The 19,985-nt window shown below is 34.4% G+C and overlaps 1 protein-coding gene across 1 annotated transcript in view; it reads right to left on the bottom strand.

Moving 5' to 3' along the window:
• The window catches only part of DHX36 (DEAH-box helicase 36), a 52,955-nt gene that overhangs the window by 16,180 nt on the left and 16,790 nt on the right, over window positions 1-19,985 (bottom strand). Inside the window, exons 5-17 of the mRNA XM_081235962.1 lie at window positions 18,463-18,633; window positions 16,663-16,742; window positions 15,850-15,924; window positions 15,538-15,704; window positions 13,854-13,935; window positions 9,887-10,027; window positions 9,500-9,602; window positions 9,030-9,117; window positions 6,071-6,126; window positions 4,543-4,607; window positions 3,677-3,820; window positions 1,295-1,412; window positions 199-297 (exon numbers count right to left, since the gene is read on the bottom strand). Coding sequence (XP_081092088.1) covers window positions 199-297; window positions 1,295-1,412; window positions 3,677-3,820; window positions 4,543-4,607; window positions 6,071-6,126; window positions 9,030-9,117; window positions 9,500-9,602; window positions 9,887-10,027; window positions 13,854-13,935; window positions 15,538-15,704; window positions 15,850-15,924; window positions 16,663-16,742; window positions 18,463-18,633 — 1,389 coding nt within the window. The remainder of the gene's footprint in view (window positions 1-198; window positions 298-1,294; window positions 1,413-3,676; window positions 3,821-4,542; window positions 4,608-6,070; window positions 6,127-9,029; window positions 9,118-9,499; window positions 9,603-9,886; window positions 10,028-13,853; window positions 13,936-15,537; window positions 15,705-15,849; window positions 15,925-16,662; window positions 16,743-18,462; window positions 18,634-19,985) is intronic.

The following is a 19,985-nucleotide window of genomic DNA, read 5'->3' as shown; positions in this document are numbered from 1 at the left end:
ATAAGAAAACTCACAAAGGTATCATTTTATAACTTTCTAATTTATATTTCATACTCCAAGCCGAATAGCCAAAGAGTGAATCAATCTGGCACTGCATATTCACTGGCCTACCTTGCCATAATGAAAGTAAATTTTATAATTAGCTGGCTTACTTACTTAAACACTCTAAGTTAGAATTTTTAAAAAAATCAAACTTACCAGTTCCATCAGGTGTTTTATGGAAAGTAACACTGCTTCACTCGATGGTGGATCCATTAGCCTACTCAGAAAGTAAGCAATTCCACCCAGCCTTAAAATCTGGGGAGAGACAAATATAATTAAACATATATCATATATTGACATAACAGTTTAATCCTGCCTGTGTCACTGACTCAAAATAAAGCATCAAACCTATACACGATTTTCAAGTTAGTTATTTTACCAGAATAAGTAAATATTTGTGATTCTATAAAAACATGTTTAAAGGCCAACATACTACTTTCTAACACCCACCAACTCTATTAATGAGAAAAGTAGCTGGTTAAAATCTCAACAAACGAGGTGACTACCAATTACCTACAAAATAAGGCAGCTAATTTTATCAAAATACATTAAGATGCTGAAAAAATGGTAAGTAGTCTATAATGAGGGATCTTAAGACATAATAACAGTAGCTAACAATTACTGAACACTTACTATGTGCCAGACACTGTTCTAAGAATTTTATATGAAGTTAATTTAAATAACTTGCCCAATATAACAGAACCAGCTTGCCACAGGATGATTTGGGATTCAAACCCAGGCAGTCTGGCTCCAGAGCAGTATGTAATTAAAAACTGTTTAGTCAATATCTGATCAAAGCTTTAAAAAATATAATTTACAGTTGACCTTTTTTGAACTGCATGGGTCCACTTACACACAGATTTTTTTTTCAATAAATATAGTACTTGCATTTTTATTTTACAGATTTTTAAATTAACTAAGCATGGGGAAAGGTTTGTGTTCAATTAGAGGTCACAATATGTAGAATCAAAAGAACTAGGGTTTGAGTCCTGATTCTACCCAAACTGTTTCAACTAACCACCCCTGGGTGAGTCATTTATCAATTCCTTTGTTTTTGAGGCAGAAAAGGCAGCAAGTGGATTTTCGGCAACCCTAATCCCCACGCTGTTCAAGGATCAACCGTACTAACACAGAGAGGAAAACAAATGCATGGTAAAAATTCTCTCTGGCAGATTAGTATACTACTTTCCTCTATAAAAGATGCTGAAAAATAGAACCCTATTTACTTTCTTAACTCTCCCAGCTAATTTACCTTTATTTGTAAACAAAGTTCTTCCAAAGGCGTTCTCAAAATTTCTGGCAGTTGATAGTCATCTAGAAGGCTTGCTCTAAGACCATTATACAGATGATAGCAATGACCAGGTTGAACTCTTAAAAAAAAAAGGGGCGGGGGTGTATTATCAGTGACTTTTTAGAACTCCAGAGAAAAGACTAGGCAGGGGAAGTAGTCAATATTTCTTTCAAGCCACACCATAACTAATTTACTTATTATTTCATTTTTATTAATCACATATTCCTTCTCCCCACCTGTTTTGAATAAGCTTAAATCCATTAACCCTAAGTCCTAGTTCTAAAAGATACAGGATTGCCTCCCCCTACCAATAATTTGGTTCCCTGTTTCTATCTTACAGATTCCAGACTTCTATTCACAATAACAGCAGTATACGTAGGTTAATCTCTTTGGCCTTGTGAGCATTTTATGTAACAAATCCCAGTATTATGTTAACCTGTCTATATTATTTTAAAAGCTTTTAGGTATGTGCTATTTATTGAGTTTTCAGAGGGATGTTGGAAATGGTTATTGTTTGCATCTAGTGACCTGAATGATACTATTCTTTGTACTATGTTAAGGACAGATATGAAGAGGTTAATGAATTCATTTATCTTCAAGCAGAATAAAGTATTTCTGTAGGTGCTTGCTATTAAAGGAGGGGGAGACCCTTTTCCTATAGGAATAAATTAATTCTAAAAATCTCAGCTATTTCTGTCACGAGTCTACAAAGACCCATTATCTAGTATATTACATGTCTGCAGAAACTAGAAGTAAGAGGGTCTCCACTGAGGACCAGGTATTTAATATAGTTTGCTCTGGCCTTCAACATAATTATCAATCTAATTAGCTTTGCTAAAGGAATTTATATCTAGAGAGCCCACAAGGGACTATTTTCCATTTGAATTAAACACTGTGTGTGTATATATACATATATACGTATAACTGAATCAGTTTGCTGTACACCAGAAAATAACACACCACTGTAAACCAACTATACTTCAATTAGGAGAAAAACCCACTGTAATTCCACAGTTAACCTTCACCAGGATAGTGGGGATGAAGAATCAGATAAAATGTAATACTTCATTTACTCTATTTCCATAATTGTTTTCATGGATCAAATCTAAGGCCCAGTGTACCTAGTGTGTTTACTATTCATTTATAAAAGTGTGCCAAAACCCATTCACCACAGTGAATACTTTTTGAATCAGTATCCAGTAATGACAGGTCTGCACGGGACAACTCCAATCCTGCTAGGTCCCCAATCAAGGTATGCCCTGGTTAACTGATTAGAAGGTACACTTCGTGAATTAAGCATGACTATGCTCAACAGCACCAACTGCATAATCTAATAAATTACCTGGAAGTCAAGTTATACTGGGATAATCAGCAAAGATCATAGCAAGTGAGTCAGAGCTTTAAAGATATAGTACCAACTTAAAGGACTGATAAAATGGTCTGTAAAATTTTCTTTCAACTCTCCTTTCCTTACTTAAGGCAGTATTTGAAGATTAATAGGAATCTTTTTATTCTACGTGTTAAGAGGCAAAATAAAAACTCTCTTCTAAAACTCCAGACATGATTCTACTACTCATATGAGTAAGGGTGTAAAAATACCGTGAAGTATGCATTACAGCAAATAATAAGTGCAATTATTTGTGTTAAAGGCAAATCTTTTCTCCTACCATTAAAACAGAGATATTTCTCTTTCTTCTGCTATCACCACATCAGTGGGGAAAAGGTATTTTCCCTGTGTTTTCATTGGTAACTGAGACTGAAAAACCAGCACAGCTGTGAAGTATACTGATGAGGAGTCCAGACTGTGGAGCCAGACTGCCTGGCTTCAAATCCTGGCTCTGCTACTTAAAAAACTGTGTGACTTTGGACAGATGACTTAATTTCTTTGTACCTTAATTTCTTTACCCTTAAAATAGAGATAATAACCTACACTTCATAGCACTGTGGTAAGGATTAAGCAAGTTTATGTATATAAAGTATCTATGAGATGATCTGACATTCAAGTATTATTAATAGCTATCATTATTAGTAATATATGCTTTTTAAAAAGAAACACAATTATAAGTAATATAGCTAATAACATAAAGAATAAAGAATATTAATTTTAATTAACCAGACTGAGGAATTAGAGATAGAAATATCATAAAATAGAAAACTTGGTAGATAGTTTTTCCGAAGCAGCTATGATTAAAACAACTTTCCCATTTAAAAACGTGCTGCAGTTAGTTTTAAAAAATATGAAAGGTAACTAACTGTTCTAAATATTTTTAAATGCCACCAACACATTTTGCTACACAAAATTTTTTTTGTTTTTTAAGGCTTCATTCAAAGGTCCCATCTTACCTTCCAGCTCGACCTTTCCTTTGTTTAGCATTAGCTTTACTAACCCACTCAGCAGACATTGTACTGATGTTGTTCTGCGTGTCAAAGTGTGTCTCCTTTATTTTTCCTCCGTCTATTACATAAACCACATCATCTATGGTAATGCTGTTTGGAAAATAAATATATAAAAAATGTTAAAAACACATGAAAAATACATTAACTGATAACAGGCCTACAAACAGGGATTCTAAAGCATTTTTTATTAAAGCAGTTTGATTTTTAGCAGTTCAGGATTTTCACCACTCTTCCCAGTTACCAACATAAGGGGGATCAAGCACCAAATCACAGGCAGCATCAGCAGCTTCAGTGGCAGCACATAGGGCCAATCTTACAGATCATGTGCTAAATTCTTATTTGCCTACAGACAAACTTCACAGCTTGCCTGAGGACTTTTGTACCTAGCTTTATGAGCCCTCCAGTTCCATGATTTAATATCAGTTTCCACAGAACAATCTGTTGCAGCGACATACTGGTATAATAGCACCTCCAAGGGAATACAATATATTTTAAATGCTGTATATAACTAATTACCAAACTACCACACAATTCTACTCCCAACCAGAAAAACTGACCTCAGTTCCCATGCTTCTTTAGGAAAGCGTTAAAACAACCACTTAATAGGCTATTTCTAAAGAGGCTAGAACATTAGTATACGTTGAAAAAAACCCCACAAAACCTATGTTCACTACCATAACTAAATTAAAATAGCTTTACTTTTAAGAAATTACGAAGTATTTTGTAGAAGAAAAAGATTAAAGTATGTTAATAATTTATGGGGCTCAAAACTAATGTAATCATCAGTAGTTGGTAATTAAAACAATTTTTACCTAGTCTCTGCAATGTTGGTAGCAATTACTATTTTCCGAACACCAGGAGGGGTTCTTTTAAATACCTGTAAGAATAAATACATCAAAATCCCAAAAGTAAACTAACTTCTGATACATCATTCTTGCAAATAGAGGAATTACTTCAGGTACTATTCATTTTTAGCAATTCTGTGTTCACTGACATATGCACCTAATATTTATAGATATATTTATACGGTATACATCATCTTCAATACCACAGAATTCTTTTGGTAAACCAAACTGAATCTCCCACAGATGTCAGAACCTTACCACAAACAAGATTTCAAATGAAATGTGATAAATACAGAAATAATTTGAATTTATAGATATTTAAGTAGTATATAAATTACTAATGATATTTAAATATGATAATTTTGTTTTTTAACAAATGCTGGAGAGTATAAACGTCTTATTGTATAAGCAAACTTTTAAGGAAGAGGGACAGAAGTTTAAAGATAAGAATTATGAATTACCCAAAAGTATAAAGGTAAGATCACCAACCAACCAGGCAGATGCCCAATCATGAGAATGAATGTCAGCTGGCTGTGCTACCGTGTACTAGCTTTTTGACTGGACTGGATTAAAAAAAAAAATCCCCTTCACATAGCAAATCCTACAATGTCATGATGGCAGGTACCACCTTGGCCGAAAAGCAAAAAAATGCATAAACTTATCCCCTCGTTTATAAAAGTGATAATCAATAAAGAAAATGTTGTTTGCCAGTCTAGTCACATATTCTCTAGCAAAGAAATAAATAATTTATGGTGAAGGTGTCAGAGATGGCAGTACCTCCACACTGGATACAATTTTGTCCAATCTTTGGAATCAAAAGTTCTCTTTTCTTTCCTCTTCTCTTCCCTCAGGTATGCACTCTGTATCTAATCCAGCTGGCTGAGCCTTACTCAGGACTAAGGTACCAGCAGAAAGGATATTAAAAAGCTCTCAATAAAAAATGTCATGATGTTTTCTTACAAAGAGTGGAAAAATGGATCCATCTCATTCTACCGGGAACTTCAAACGCTAGAAAATCACCTTGCCTTTGAGAAAGCCGTGTTCATTCTAACTAGAGAAATCCCTACATCTGACAGACCCAAAACATCCAAAACCATAATAATACATTATTGAAATCTCATGCCTGCAAATGTACTAATTCTGTTAATCAAAATTTCAAATATCAAGCTGTATTAATTTCTAGGTTGAGTTATTTTTATTGGTATTCACATACCTTTTTCTTTTATTCAGGAAACCCAAACAAGTTCTTGGTAAAACCAATCTTTAAACATTTCCCTAATGCTGACAAAACTAATTTGATTTGTGTATTACCCTCTCTTATTCAACTTTTTGTGCAATCATTCCCTGAAGACTCATTTGCAGAGGTTCTCAAAGAAGTATTTTTTAATATGGATTACTATTTGAAAATGTGCCTTAAATAATAAAAGAAAATAAAACCTACAATAAGCAGTCCTTAAAGCCTGCCGCAGTTTGAAAGATAAATTTAACAACATACCTGTGTCTGGTTAACTGTAGGCATCAGTGAATGTAAAGGTATAATAAGAAACCTGTCTGAAAATTAAAAAGAAAATTAAACTTTAAGACAAATACTTGCAGAAAAGCTCCATCAAAAAAATATGGAACAGGGACTTCCCTGGTGGCGCAGTGGTTAAGAATCCGCCTGCCAATGCAGGGGACATGGGGTTTGAGCTCTGGTCTGGGAAGATTCCACATGCCGTGGAGCAACTAAGCCCGTGCACCACAACTACTGAGCCTGTGCTCTAGAGCCTGCGAGCCACAACTACTGAAGCCTGCGCACCTAGAGCCTGTGCTCTGCAACAAGAGAAGCCACCTCAATGAGAAGCCCACATACCACAACAAAGAGTAGCCCCTGCTCTCCGCAACTAGAGAAAGCCCACGCGCAACACGAAGACCGAATGCAGACAATAAATAAATAAATTTATTAAAAAATATATATATATGGAACAATGAATTCAGATGCTAAGCCACCTGATAATCAGACCAACTTTATTCTTTTTATGTTCTTGTTAATATTTTTTTGTTAATTCTAAATTCCTAAAGAATGCTTAAACAGTTGGAAGCTCTCTTTTCAAATTATACTAAAAAAAATCATTAACTCCATTCCCACCACTAACTGAAGACCAAAGGTTTTGCTTAATATGGATGAATATGTTTGTAGACTTTGGGTAATCCTACTTTAATCATACAAAGAATATTTAAATTTTTAAAGCAAATTACTTACTAAATTTCCATGTCCTACTTAAAAATAATGAAATAGCACTGGTTAAATGTAATACATTCCAAAAGTGACCCACATTAAAAAAAATAATTGTTAGGAATATAAGAAGTTTTAACTTTCAAAATGAAGTTGCTCAAGCCCATTCATGATTATTAGCCAACAGACAGAAAGTTTGATGTAATACGGTAATGGGAAAGAGAGGGAATGTTAAGGAAGCAAGGGTAAATTTCAGTTAGATATAGTTAGCAAAGTGCAACCTGACTTACATCTCCAGCAAGAGTGTCCAAATGACCCCTAGATAGCTGTATTTCCCCCAGATAAAGAACTGTTGTTATTCAAAGGAGATATGGTGCTCCCCCATACTCTCTATGACCCCTCTGAACTTAAAAAGCAGTAAAATGCTGTCAAACAACTGGTATTGCTAAAAAAGAATGCTCTTAATTACTTGTCTCTGTGACATGATATGAAATACATCAACTCTAAATACTTAACTCGAATTGAATCAAGCCTTCAGATATAACTTCCAGTTTGCAAGGGAATAGAGGTAAGAGAGGATCAAATGAAATGATACCATAAAGACTCAGACAGTTCCCAAATGTTGCAGACCTAATCTTTTCCGCTATGGGTAAAGTAAGGGGAGGATGGGAGTGATGTTCTAGAACTAGAGTAAACGATCTATCAGTTTGACTTTTTCTATAGTCTGAGCAAGCTAGCTGTGAAAGACACTTCAGGGGGAAAAATGGGAAAATCTGATTATAGACTATTATCAGATGATGTTAAAATTAGGTATGTTAAATTTTTGAAAGATTTCCTTTAAAAGAAATTAAGCTGGTGGTAGAAGTATAAATTAATACCTCCATCCTTGAGAATAATTCAATTAGAAAGTTAATCAAGTCAATTATAATAATGTATAATGTCACACCCTTTCCCCACTCCCCCCAAAATGACCTTCCCTGCATTTTTCTAGGAAAATATATACACGCCCATATTTTTTAAAACTAAAAGTAGATCATACAATAGTGTTTATGACGGGGGAAGGAAAGGCCAAAATTGGAAGGTTCAGTCAAAAAAGTATTCAATTGTTTAAAAAAATAATTCCGTTGTATAGTTCAATCACGGCTATACTTTTTCTATAGAGAAAGATTATCAATGACAAGGAAAAGAGAAAGCAGTATTTCATTAGAGAGGAATCATGGTGATCAGACAAAAATATTTTTCTGGCTAGAGAATAAATAATTCTAATTATAAATAATTTTAAATTATTAATAAATTTTAAATTATTAATAATTATAAATAATTTTAATTATAGAGAATCCTTGAGGGCATTACCATGATGGGATTTAACAAAGAATAAAAAATATTTTAGCCAATAAAATTAGATCGAAATATTTTTTAGTGTTCTGTAAAAATAAAATGTATCAAAAGCACTTCAAACGAGTAAGGTTAGGAAGTATATTCAGAACTATAAAATACTAAATAGAATTTGCTTTGCTAAAGTTAATGATGACTCCTGAAAAAGCTTTAACTGAATTTCACAGGAGAAAAATGTTCCCATGCATTTCTCTAAGATGTAAGAGGTTATACCTCTCAAAACATGCTGCTAAAAGGGAGGGGATATGGAAACATATGTATATGTATAACTGATTAAATTTGTTATAAAGCAAAAAATTTATAAATAAATAAATAAAAAACTTTAATCAAAAAAAAAAAAACATGCTGCTAAACAATCAGAATCACCTAAGGACTTTTTTTTTTTTTTTTTTAAATTCAGATGTTCAGGTCACATTCTAATATTTTGGGATGTGGGTATCTGCATTTTAAAGAAGTGCCATGGGTGACTCTGCTGTGTAGTCAGCTGAGATATAGTGGACTAAGGGATAAATTCAAACTTCTTTTCTGCCCAACTAAATGCAGAAGTGAGTGAAAAAGCAAAAACTTAACTTTATGAACTCAAATTTTATTAGGCAAATTTAGGAAGAGAGGAAAAATAGTCTCACCATAATACCAAATAAGGAACTTCACTACACACCTACCATCTTCATCTCTGACGCAGAACTTCCAAGAAAAAAAACAAAAAAAGAAAAAAGTAAGATCCAACTTTTGAAAAAACCCAACCTGGACTAAGACCACCAAGCTCAAATGAAAGAAAATAACCAGGCTACATACGATTCAAGTACCACTCTTGGAATTACAATAAAATGCATTTCTATAATACCTGATTTAAACATCACTTGTGACATCAAGAGATCATGTAAAGTGCTGATATTGTCCCAACCTGGTAGAAAGACCAATATTGCACCATCCTATATGGAGGGGAAAGAACCATTACAAAGGATCACATAAAAAAATACACTAAGTACAATTCTGTGCACAATTAAGCCTTCATTAAAATTATACTAGCTCAAGATAACTTCAGTTACTAATTATAACTAAAGAATATAAGTTCACTTTTTAAAAATAGGATTTATAATCCAGACATTTCATTTGTTTAGTCTTTTCTTCAAACAGATCAAATGCCTAAATCTTTTGGTATTCTGAAATTCCTATTTCTGGTGTCAAAAGCCATTTCTTCCATAGGTTATTTTTTTTTTAAAGCATTTAAGAAAATTTTCTTTTTTTACGGGCTTGATACAAAAATAAAATTGAAATTATATTTCAATTTTGAAACTTAAAAACAAAACTAACCTCTTCTTCCAAAACAATGTATCGAATAAGGGCAGCAATCAAATTCAGATCAACTTTATCGTCATCCATCATTCCTAAAACATCTATAGTGCTTGGAGAATACCTATCAAAGTCAAATAGAAAGCCATGAAATACTTGGTAGTTTCCTGAAGTTTAACTTGCTATAAAATCTTATAATTAACTCAATCTGAAAATGGGAAAACATAATCAATAAATAGGAAAGAATTACTGGGATTATGATAGTGTTTACAAGTCAAATCAGTAGAGTATTCAGCCAGAATATGAGACTTGCAATGCTATCCTTAAATGTGTACAAAATCAAGACAATCCTGCTTTCTGTTTTAGTCATTTAGCCACCGTGTTCACTTTCAAACAAAACAGACTTACCTTTTTCGCAATTCCCTTACATAACCTGGCCAGCGTTCTTTATAGATTGCTTCTTTTTCTTCTTTTTCTTGTCTATTTACATGCCCTTGCATGAAACCCCTCTTAAACTGGGATCTGTGTTCTTTTTGTTCTGGAACATATCTAAAATAAAAACATTCTTAAATAGCTTCACTTTTTTGAAACTCTGGTTTTAGCTAATATTCAATATCTCTGACTTTTTTACATTTAGGATTTTAAAAAGAAACTTTAAAGAACATCTTCACTATCCTTTCTAGTGAATGCTAAACATAAATTTATTGCCAAGTATTAACATATAAAATGACATTTTAGATAAAAATCATTCTTCTCTATCAAAGTATATAAACCTCTAGATCATCTTCAGCAATAAAAATTTAAAAATAACTAGAGTAACTTCCATCTTTAAGTTTGAATTTGCTTTTAAATCAAAAGTTAACATTAATGTAAGTCTAAAATAAGTTAATGATTGCCTAGAAGACTCAGATTTTGAATATAGGAGGTTTCCAAACCTGAGTGCACATAAGAATCCCCTGGGGAGTTTGTAAAACAGACTCCTAAATCCTATATTGTGATTTGGATTCAGTAGGTCTGGCTGGGGTCTGCTAATCCAGGAATTTTAATTAGTGCCCCAGGAGATTCAGACAGTATAGAGATCTACAGTATTGAGAACTACTTAGTTCTGCTCAGTCTCACAGACATAGCTAATAGCAGAGCGAGAATCAGCATTCAAATAAATCTCTTACGTGTCAGTCCAGTGCTATGCTTTGACTCCACCATGCTGCAGTGACTGCTAAAAACAGAGGGCATATCTGCCCAAGAATGTCACCTACCATAAGTGGGTTCTCAGAGGCATGGGAGTAGAGAGGGACAAAGAAAAATGAACCTACACTTTAACCCCAAAGCACCTCAGAGTTCACCTGGAGGAGAGCATCTAGGTGGAATGGGGGATTTGGAGCATGGGCTTCGTGAGTCAGACAGAATGGGACTGATGTCCTTGCTCTGCCATTGACTAGCTGTGTGACCTTGGGCAAGGTATAAACCTCTGGTCTTTAGTTTCCTTCTTTGAGAGATTAATACTCTTTTAACAGTATTATATGAGAATTTTAAAAAAAGTGATAAAGCACAGTGCCTGACACATAGCAGACACCCCAAAAGTTATTAATCAATCCCCTTCCCTATTCAGTACCTGTGACCCAGGATTCCCCTAAGTCTTCGATACATATAGAGGCACCAACGTGAGGTAGGGCAACCTGAGACAGAGATTAGTCTAGTCAGCAGGATGGACCCAGAGTTGGCTCCCTTCCCAGCAATTCCAAAAACAGAGGTCACCTTTAACCCCCCTCCCCAAGAACCCAATCACAACCCTCCATAACACCTCACCTACTTTCTTCCCTACTTCCCTGTAGTGCAGCTCTTCTTGTGGGAAAGGAACAGCTGGGGGCCTCTGCTGAAAACTTCTATCCAATGACCACCCTACTTCACCTCCCCTCTTAGGCTGGCTAAAGAATGACAAGTGCACAGATACCATCCTTTTGCTTCAAGAGACTCCCCTTAGCTACAATTCCTTGTACTCCCTGCCTTATGGGGACCTGAAGAAAGCAATCCATCTTTATGTAATTTTAGATTACTGATCCCTGGAACTTTGTTTTTATTGTCAAGCTGTTGCCTATTATTATCTTAGAAAACGACTGGTAAATGTGCTATGGTAGGAAATGGGACACATGGCAGAAAGTGGAATTGAGGAGGGAGAGCATAAAAATTTATAAGCATTGATGATAAAACCAGAGCATGGAAGACCAACATACACTTTCACTTTTATATGTTCCTCCCTGACATACACACTTCCCTCTTTGCTACACCGATTTCACTACTTTCCTGACTTGTCCAGCCTATCCCTGCTTTATAAACTCATTTCCAATGTACTCTCACTTCTCCAGAACAGGTCAATCACACCTTAGAGTAATAGCTTGTATGTCTCCCTATCTAGATAAAAGTTCTGAGGGTGTGTAACGAGCCTTTCACTTGTTTTATGCTCAGATCTTAGTGCACAGTGCAAGCCATAAAGTTTAAAAAGTATGTTAAATAAGTCCACTCAAAAGCTGGCTTTTCTCCATGTGAGATATGCAGCAGCATCTTTGTTCTCACCTTCCCACTATCACTTCCTCATTTTCTCCTTTAACAAGTAAGCTGTGGAGTCTTGAAAAAAAATCTCAGCACAAATGTTTCTACATCTGTCCATATATTTCTCAGATGTTTACTACCGGCCAGGCACTATGCTATGCACTAGTCACAAAGATGAACAGGACAAAATCCTCGACACTGGAAATTTGACATCTAGTGCAAGAGGTAAATATAAAAAGATACATTACATGGCAATAAGTGTTACAAGAGATATGACAGAAGTGCGCTGGGAGTCTTGTTGAGAAGGTAACTCACTCTGTGAGAGGCATCAGAGAAGGCTTAATGGGCAATGAAGCTGGGATTTGTTCCTACATAACAGTTTATAGATTAAAAGGTGAAGAAGGTGGCAAACGTAGCTCTAAAAGGAGGAAATAGCACGTAACAAAGCATAAAGTCATGAAAGAAAGGGCACAAGATGGCAGACTAGAGAATAGTGCATTTAGCATGGGCAGACCATGCGATGCATGAGGCTAGAAAGAGAGGACAGGGCCAGACTGTAAAAGAGCCTTGGCATGACAGGCTAAGGAACTGGAACCTGATCCTATAGGGCTGTGCTCTCCCAGCCCTTTCTCATCAAGGAATACTAACATAATTTTGTATGGCTACTCGAGAAGCCTGCTAGCAGCTAATTAACCAGGGGATCAATAACTTGGGCCTACCAGCTGAGGGTGCTCTGCTACAGGCCATGACACACCAATAAAGGTTCCTCAATCAGTTTCCAAAAAGAAATCTCAAGGGGCGTGCCCTGGGGGAGAAAGCTCACATGACCAGCTTTCTTTGGAAAATAGATGGCAGCAGCTGTAAGAGTGAAGACCACAGTGCCAAGAGAGGAACTATTATATTAACACAGGAGAGATAAGAAGGACCTTAAGTAGAAGAAATAAAAATGAGAAGGTATGTTCAGGAGAAAGCTCTCAAGGGTTTTTGAGGCGGGAGAGTGGGATGGCATATAGAATGACTTAGAGTAGTTTGGTTACTGAGCATGTAAAGCAGTTAACATATCCTGGTACATAACTGCCTGATAAACACCAGCTCTTCTGACTTACAGCTTAGACAACTGGGTGGAGAATAACAGGAGTAACCATTATAATAAGGCATACTAAACAACACAGACTGCTTTAATTTTTTGGTGGAAGCATGGCGGGAATCAAATATAAGATCATGATTTTTGTTTGAAAAATGTGGGGTTCAAGAAATCTGTGGTACTGCAATGCTGTTGAGTATAGAGTTAGATAACAAGTTTAGAATTCAGGAACAGCTTCAGTTCTGAAGCCCTACTTCTGCAAGCTACTGGAAAATAGTTCTGAAAATTTGGAACTATGGTCATGGAAAAAAGATTTAACAGTGAAATCATAAAAGGCTGAGAAAAGTATAAGTAAGAACTCCAGGGGGAAATCATATTTAAAGGGTGGGGAATAGAAGCCAGCAAAAGAGAATGAATACCAGGTAGGAGAACCAGAAGAGAGGTTCAGTGCTAAAGACAGAGGTTCCCGAACTTTACTGGCCAGGGGTCCTTAAACAACACTGATGCTTGGCTACCAGCCCAGACTCTGTAATATAATTAAGGTATGAAGTGTGAATGTGGGTTTTAAAAAGCTCCAGGTCATTTTAATGTGCAAACAAGTTTGGGAATCCCTGATTTAAGGAAAAACAATGTTTTAGAGATGAGTTTGAAACAGTTCTAAGGGTGAGTTTCTGAGACTAAAGTTTGACAAAATGGTGACATGTTAGTACTTTTAATCTCTTTTAGTTCCTAATATTTACTTACCTTATTTTTTCAATTATATCTTCCAAAAGATACTCCACAACCGGAAAAGTAAAACCAGGTATATGTATCATTGGACAGTTACCTATCATGGTAGATAAAACATAAATCTGTACTTGAATGTTCCAAAAACAAAACAAAACCAAAAAAAAACAACTCAACAGACTGTAAATAGGACAATGACTCCATTAGTTTTAACTTCAGAAAATGGTCCTGACACTTTTACAGCTCTACCTTATTTTTCCATATCTAATTTAATAAAACCAGCAGTCTAGTGTTCACTCAGTACCAATTTACTGTTACCAAACTGTACACAAATCTCACAGTTCTACAAAGTAACCCAGAATACCAAAAAAATAGAGTATTTTAAGTTGGATTCAAGACCTATTAAGTCTATTTCTCTTCATCATTAGCCAAGATGGTGCCATCACAACCTAAGTTTTAGTGAAATTTACACAAGAAACATAACCCGTGGTATCCAGAATTATGGAAAGAAGAAACGTAGTTAAAGCAAGACCTAACCAAATATTAAACTGTTGCTTACTATTTTAGAATCATTAGTTAAAAAATAAGTCTCTTAGTATTGTTATTTAAATGCTATTTAGGTTTTTTGTATCGAACAAAATAAACCATATACACTGTAAACAAAGGCCAACACTGTAGACACAGATCAAAGTATCTGAGGTGGCACCAAACTTTGCCTCTGACTTGCGTAAGTTTACTCAAAGTTAGTTCTGGATTTCTCATCAAAAAGGACTGAGACAGAGACAAAGACAAAGTATAATATGCTCAACTAATCTCACAAGGCTTTGAAGGTCAACTGGGCTGAATACAAACACATTAAATACAGTTCTATTCCATTTTAATTCCCTTTTCTCCTCCTTGCCCCAACAATTTAAGCAGGAGAGACAGTGAGGCATAATTTTAAAAGAATGTACTCTGCAGCTAGTCAAATTTAGTTTCTTTTTTTATATTTTGGCCACTCTGTGCAGCTTGTGGGATCTTAGTTCCCTGACCAGGGCCTGAACCTGGGCCCCAGAAGTGAAAGCACTGAGTCCTAACGGCTGGACTGCCAGGGAAGTCCCTCAAATTTAGTTTCAAATCATCTTGACTCTCTGTTAATTATGTAACCTTGGGTAAGCTACTTAACTACTCTGAGGTTGTTTCCTCATCTGTAAAAATAAGAATAGCACCTACTTCACAAGGTATTATGAAGACTGATGAAGACATGCCAAATACACTACTTGGCACAGTGAAGGTATTCCACAGTGGTTGCTAGTTATTACTGTTATTAGCAAACTGCCACCCTGTGGCAGTTTGCTAATAACAGTAATAACTAGCAACCACTGTGATATTACATAAAAGACACAGAAGAATCACAAAAAAAGTTTATAAAATTATTCAAATCTGTGGTTTGACTTCATTGATGTCACCTTAATTATCTGGTGGAAGCACCAAAAGGCTACATGTCTTCACTATAAGAACAGAGATGATGCCACATTTTTTAAAAACAGGCCAATTCTCTGTGAGACTAGAGGGTAGATGAATATTCAAATAAAATGAACTGCTAAACATTTATTTTGACTACTCTGTACCTAGCACTGTATTAGTTTTCTTTAAAAAATTGTTTCTAAATTCAATGGCTTTGTGATAACTTTCTAAAGTAACAACCATAAATTTTACTCACCAAAATATTCTGAAAATTTCTCAGCATTCAGTGTTGCACTCATCAAAACTATTTTCAGGTCGGGTCGATAATTGAGAAGATCTTTAACAACACTCATTAAAACATCTGACTGTAGATTTCTCTCATGGATTTCATCAAGCACGATATGACTAACACTGGACAAATGCCTAAAGCAGAAGTGTAAAGTTCGTTACTCAGCACAAAATTCAAAAACAGAACCATTTTACTTTTACATAAATTAATAAAATCCAATTTAATAATTACGTCTTCTGATAACATTTAACTAAATGTCCTGAGTTGAAACATACTCACGGGTCTGACTGAAGCCACTGAAGGATAATTCCTGTCGTACAATATAAGATAGAACCCTGTTTCCTTGGCAACCGACTGTGAATGAAAGACATGAGTAAATTCTTGGTTTTCTTTACTAATAAATTACTTAAGTACCACAAAAGTTTAAAAGAATATCTTCAATTTAAAAAATGTTTTCAGTTTTAATGAAAAACTTCATACTTAAATTTTAGTTACTGGAAGCCTTACAACGATACAGTAATGAGACATACTAGCTTCAAGTTCATTACACATTATTTCTGTTATGATACAATGTTCATGATTTCTTTTTAAAAGCAGAAGTGCTACCATTCAGAAAAAGACCAAATATTTAGGGAACTAAACTTCTGTTCAGTGATTAGAAAATCAATTCATTTAAAAAGGTAAATGGAATCTTGACCTGCAGAGAAGGACTAAAGAAATACAGTGGAATGGGATAGGGGGTTAAAGACACAAAACTAAATTCAGTCAGTCAGTGGCTGCATGGTGGTATCAAAATATACAGGAGGTCAACTCCTTTTCAGGGTGAGTGATGGTCTACTAACATATACCCAGGAAAAATGTTATCTTTCTAATCATTCCATAATGTAAAAGACACCTTAAAATGGCAATTCAAATCTGAATTTGGGTTAAAAAAATGATTTTGTGGGTTGCAAGCCTCACATGTTGCAGTTACTTGAAATGTTAATTCTAATAGCAATAATCAGCATAAAAATAGGGGAAAGATCTTTCTTTTGAATCTCTAACTCCAAAGTTACAGTAAAATCTACCTGTAAACAAGTGAACATTCTTTACCTCTGGAGACGAATTTGGTATCCGGTACTATTACCATTGCCACAAGATTCCGCCCTTTCTGCAGCCACTCTCTCTGCAACCTTTAATTAAAATAAAGTACAGTTACAAAGAAAACATTTCCTTTAGAGTAAATATCGTGAATGCCTATGAAAATCTGGTTGCTGAAACACTATCCATTAGATTTTCAGAATTAAAAAAATAGAAACATTAAAATCTGAGGTATCTAAAACTGTGTCCCTTAAGAGCTGAAGACTACCTGCTTCTTATGTTTACTTCTCATTTCCTCTGAAATTCTCCCTCATAACTATTTTCAAAGTGACTTTCTATAAATCCTCTCTACCTTTGTCTTTTTTTAAAAAAGTTGGAAATCATAATCTAAACTTGTAAAACTTGTATATAATTTGAGGGTAAACATACGTTGATACTTTTTTTCATTTGTTTCTTTTTCGTAGAGATTGGTAAGCTTAATTTCTAGTTCTTGGTTATGTTCTTAAAGTTATGACTGCCAAAGATAAGCTCTAGACAGATGAAATCTTATAATCCAACACTGATTTGTATAACTAAAAGTAACCAAGTCATCTAGTGACAGAACAGTGATTTATGAGGTTAGAAATAGAAAATGACATGATTAGTTTTTAAGAAATACTTCAGAAGGAAAAGTTTTCAATCATTCTATCCCATATAAACTGACTTGGACCATTACTTCACTTTCTACTACTGATTAAACTGCCCATTCAAATACCAACAGATCTTAGAAAAATAAGCAAAGAAATAACCTAATTTGCATTTCTCCTTACTGTCAATATATAGTCATATATTAGTGAAAATGGTAAGATTAGATTTTTAACTTAAGTCAGGCTATATAACAGTGTTATGACAAAAATGGCTTATTTTTCACCATTCTATGAACGTATGCCATTTCTAGGAATATCGTCCTCCCATAAAGACTGCTGCTTTACTTTTTTTTAAATAGTATCTCTTAGAAACCATAGTTTAAAAAATATATAGTAGCTCCTACAAAACAATGCTGTAATTGGTAATGCAGTTCCTGACCAGATTCTGTATTGAATGATTTAGAGATGTAATAAATAGTACTATCATAAAACCAAATACAACCATAAATCTTCATAATTTAAATTTACACAGAGAATTACATAACACTGAAATAAATGCACTATACACACTGAATGTTGTAAGAAGCCCCAAACATTTTTAAAGAACATATAACTCATATATTTAACTAGGTCATCTAACTAAACACAAACAAAAAATGTTATTTGTAATAAACATGTACTTATACCTGCTTCATGATAAACCTGAAACAATGCCTTATTTTTTTTATGATAAATTCCCTCTTACTGACTTGCATTAAAAAGTCAGAAATACAGCTACCACCACTCAGTGTACTTATATACTGAAAAAAAACAATCAGAGAGAGCCGAAAACAGTATTGAATGAATCAAGGAGTAAAATGTAAAGCATCTAATGATGCAGATTATTTGAGGCTCCTAATCAATTCTATAAACATTATCAATTTTTTGTTCTTTTAGTTTTATACTGAAAATTGTCTGGATTTTTAATTTATCTTCAACTCCTAAACATCTATTATCACTAACAGAGAGAGGTCAATTTTGGGGGCTTTACTGCCAAATACTTGTTAACCAAATTTTGCTTTTATAGCAACATATCTTAAACCTAATAAAAAATCACCCCAACCTTCAAAATCAGTAACTTCTAACAGGACTACATAGGAGAACGGAGAACAAAGTGGGGAATTTTAAAAAGTGAGAGATTACTTACTGAAATGGCACTAATTCTTCTTGGCTGAGTACAAACTATCCTGCATGCAGATCCTTTTCCTCTTTCAATGTAGTTATCCAAAATGAATTGAGTAACTTGAGTGGTTTTTCCACAACCAGTTTCACCACTTACTACTGTTACCTGATGGTTATCGATCATATTTATCAATTCCTATTTCAAAAGGGAAAATAAGTGAAGGACATCACATGTTGACTAAGTCTGAAAAGATAGTTACCAAAATCCTACTGAACTGAAGGTAACTGTTTTTAACAAGCATATTAATACTTTAAAAATTCTGTTATATGCAATGCTGGCAGTTTGGATATCTGGATCTACTAGCTTTCAAGAGATAAGAAGCACCAAATTATAAAAAGAACAGAGCCATGGCTCTGTTAATGAAAAACACACTGACAAGAACAAGAAGAGACAGGTTATAAATCCATACATAAGAATTAACATAAATTAAGAAGAATGGTGACATGTGGGGCTACTGAGTAAAAGGCAAATCCCCTGATACCTAAAAAATTACTAGGAACATTAAGGATTTATATCATAAATCATAAATATGGCTTTGTTCTGCAGGACAAGTTTTGTATACTGTTTTCAAGAACAAGGAAGAGTATAATTTAAGACGATTCCCTTTCAAATAATTAAAATAAAGACAAGTTTTAAATACTTAAATCAAATGACTAAAATTCAGATATCTGGAAAACTGCCTACTTGGGAAAGATCTTCTTTCTTAGAAGGTTTAGATAAACACGAGTATTTTTAAAGTAATATTCACCATACTAGCAAAACCATCCCATTACTTCAAAGGGGTGTCATGAGGTATCTTTATCTATGAAACAATCTAACATGAAAACCCACTGCTTAAAAATTTCTTATCTATTCTACCACCTCATATATATCAGAACAAGTTCCAAGTTTGAACACTGAAATTACAGGTGGCAAGTACTGAGAAGTAGAATGTGATTCATTCATTCAACAAATATTTACTGGGGGTCTATAGAATGTTAGGCACTGTTCTGAGTCAAGAGGTACATAGTGAACAAAACAGACTCTGGCCTCAATAACTTACACTGCTAGGAGGGGAAGATACACATGTCAGGTGGTAATAAGTGCTATAAAAAGGAAAGAAAAATAAAGGAAAGTTGAGAAGTCAGAGAAGGATAGGAGACTATATTATTCTACATAGGGTGATTGTATGAGGAAACATAATAAGTTAATTAAAGCACTGTATTTTCAGCAGTGCCCCAATTTTAATTAAAATATTTGATCTCAAATTAAGAGCAAGGGTTATTTATCCAAAGCAACTTACAAGTGAAAATTCTATTTTTAAACTCATGGACATATAAATATGAGAAAACTTCAGAAAAACTGTTTCAGAACTGGGTCTTTTTTTTCTTTAAGTCCTTCAACAATTCAAAGGAATAAAATGAACTTCGAAGAATATCCTTTAGGGAAAGGTTCATTAATTTATATTTCTTCTTGATATAGAGCTTTAAAAAAATGTATTTAAACAT

The sequence above is a fragment of the Mesoplodon bidens genome, assembly GCF_964165515.1.
Source record: "Mesoplodon bidens genome assembly, chromosome: 5".
In the NCBI taxonomy this organism is placed as follows: domain Eukaryota; kingdom Metazoa; phylum Chordata; class Mammalia; order Artiodactyla; family Ziphiidae; genus Mesoplodon; species Mesoplodon bidens.
This window is presented reverse-complemented; position numbering and strand designations above follow the sequence as displayed.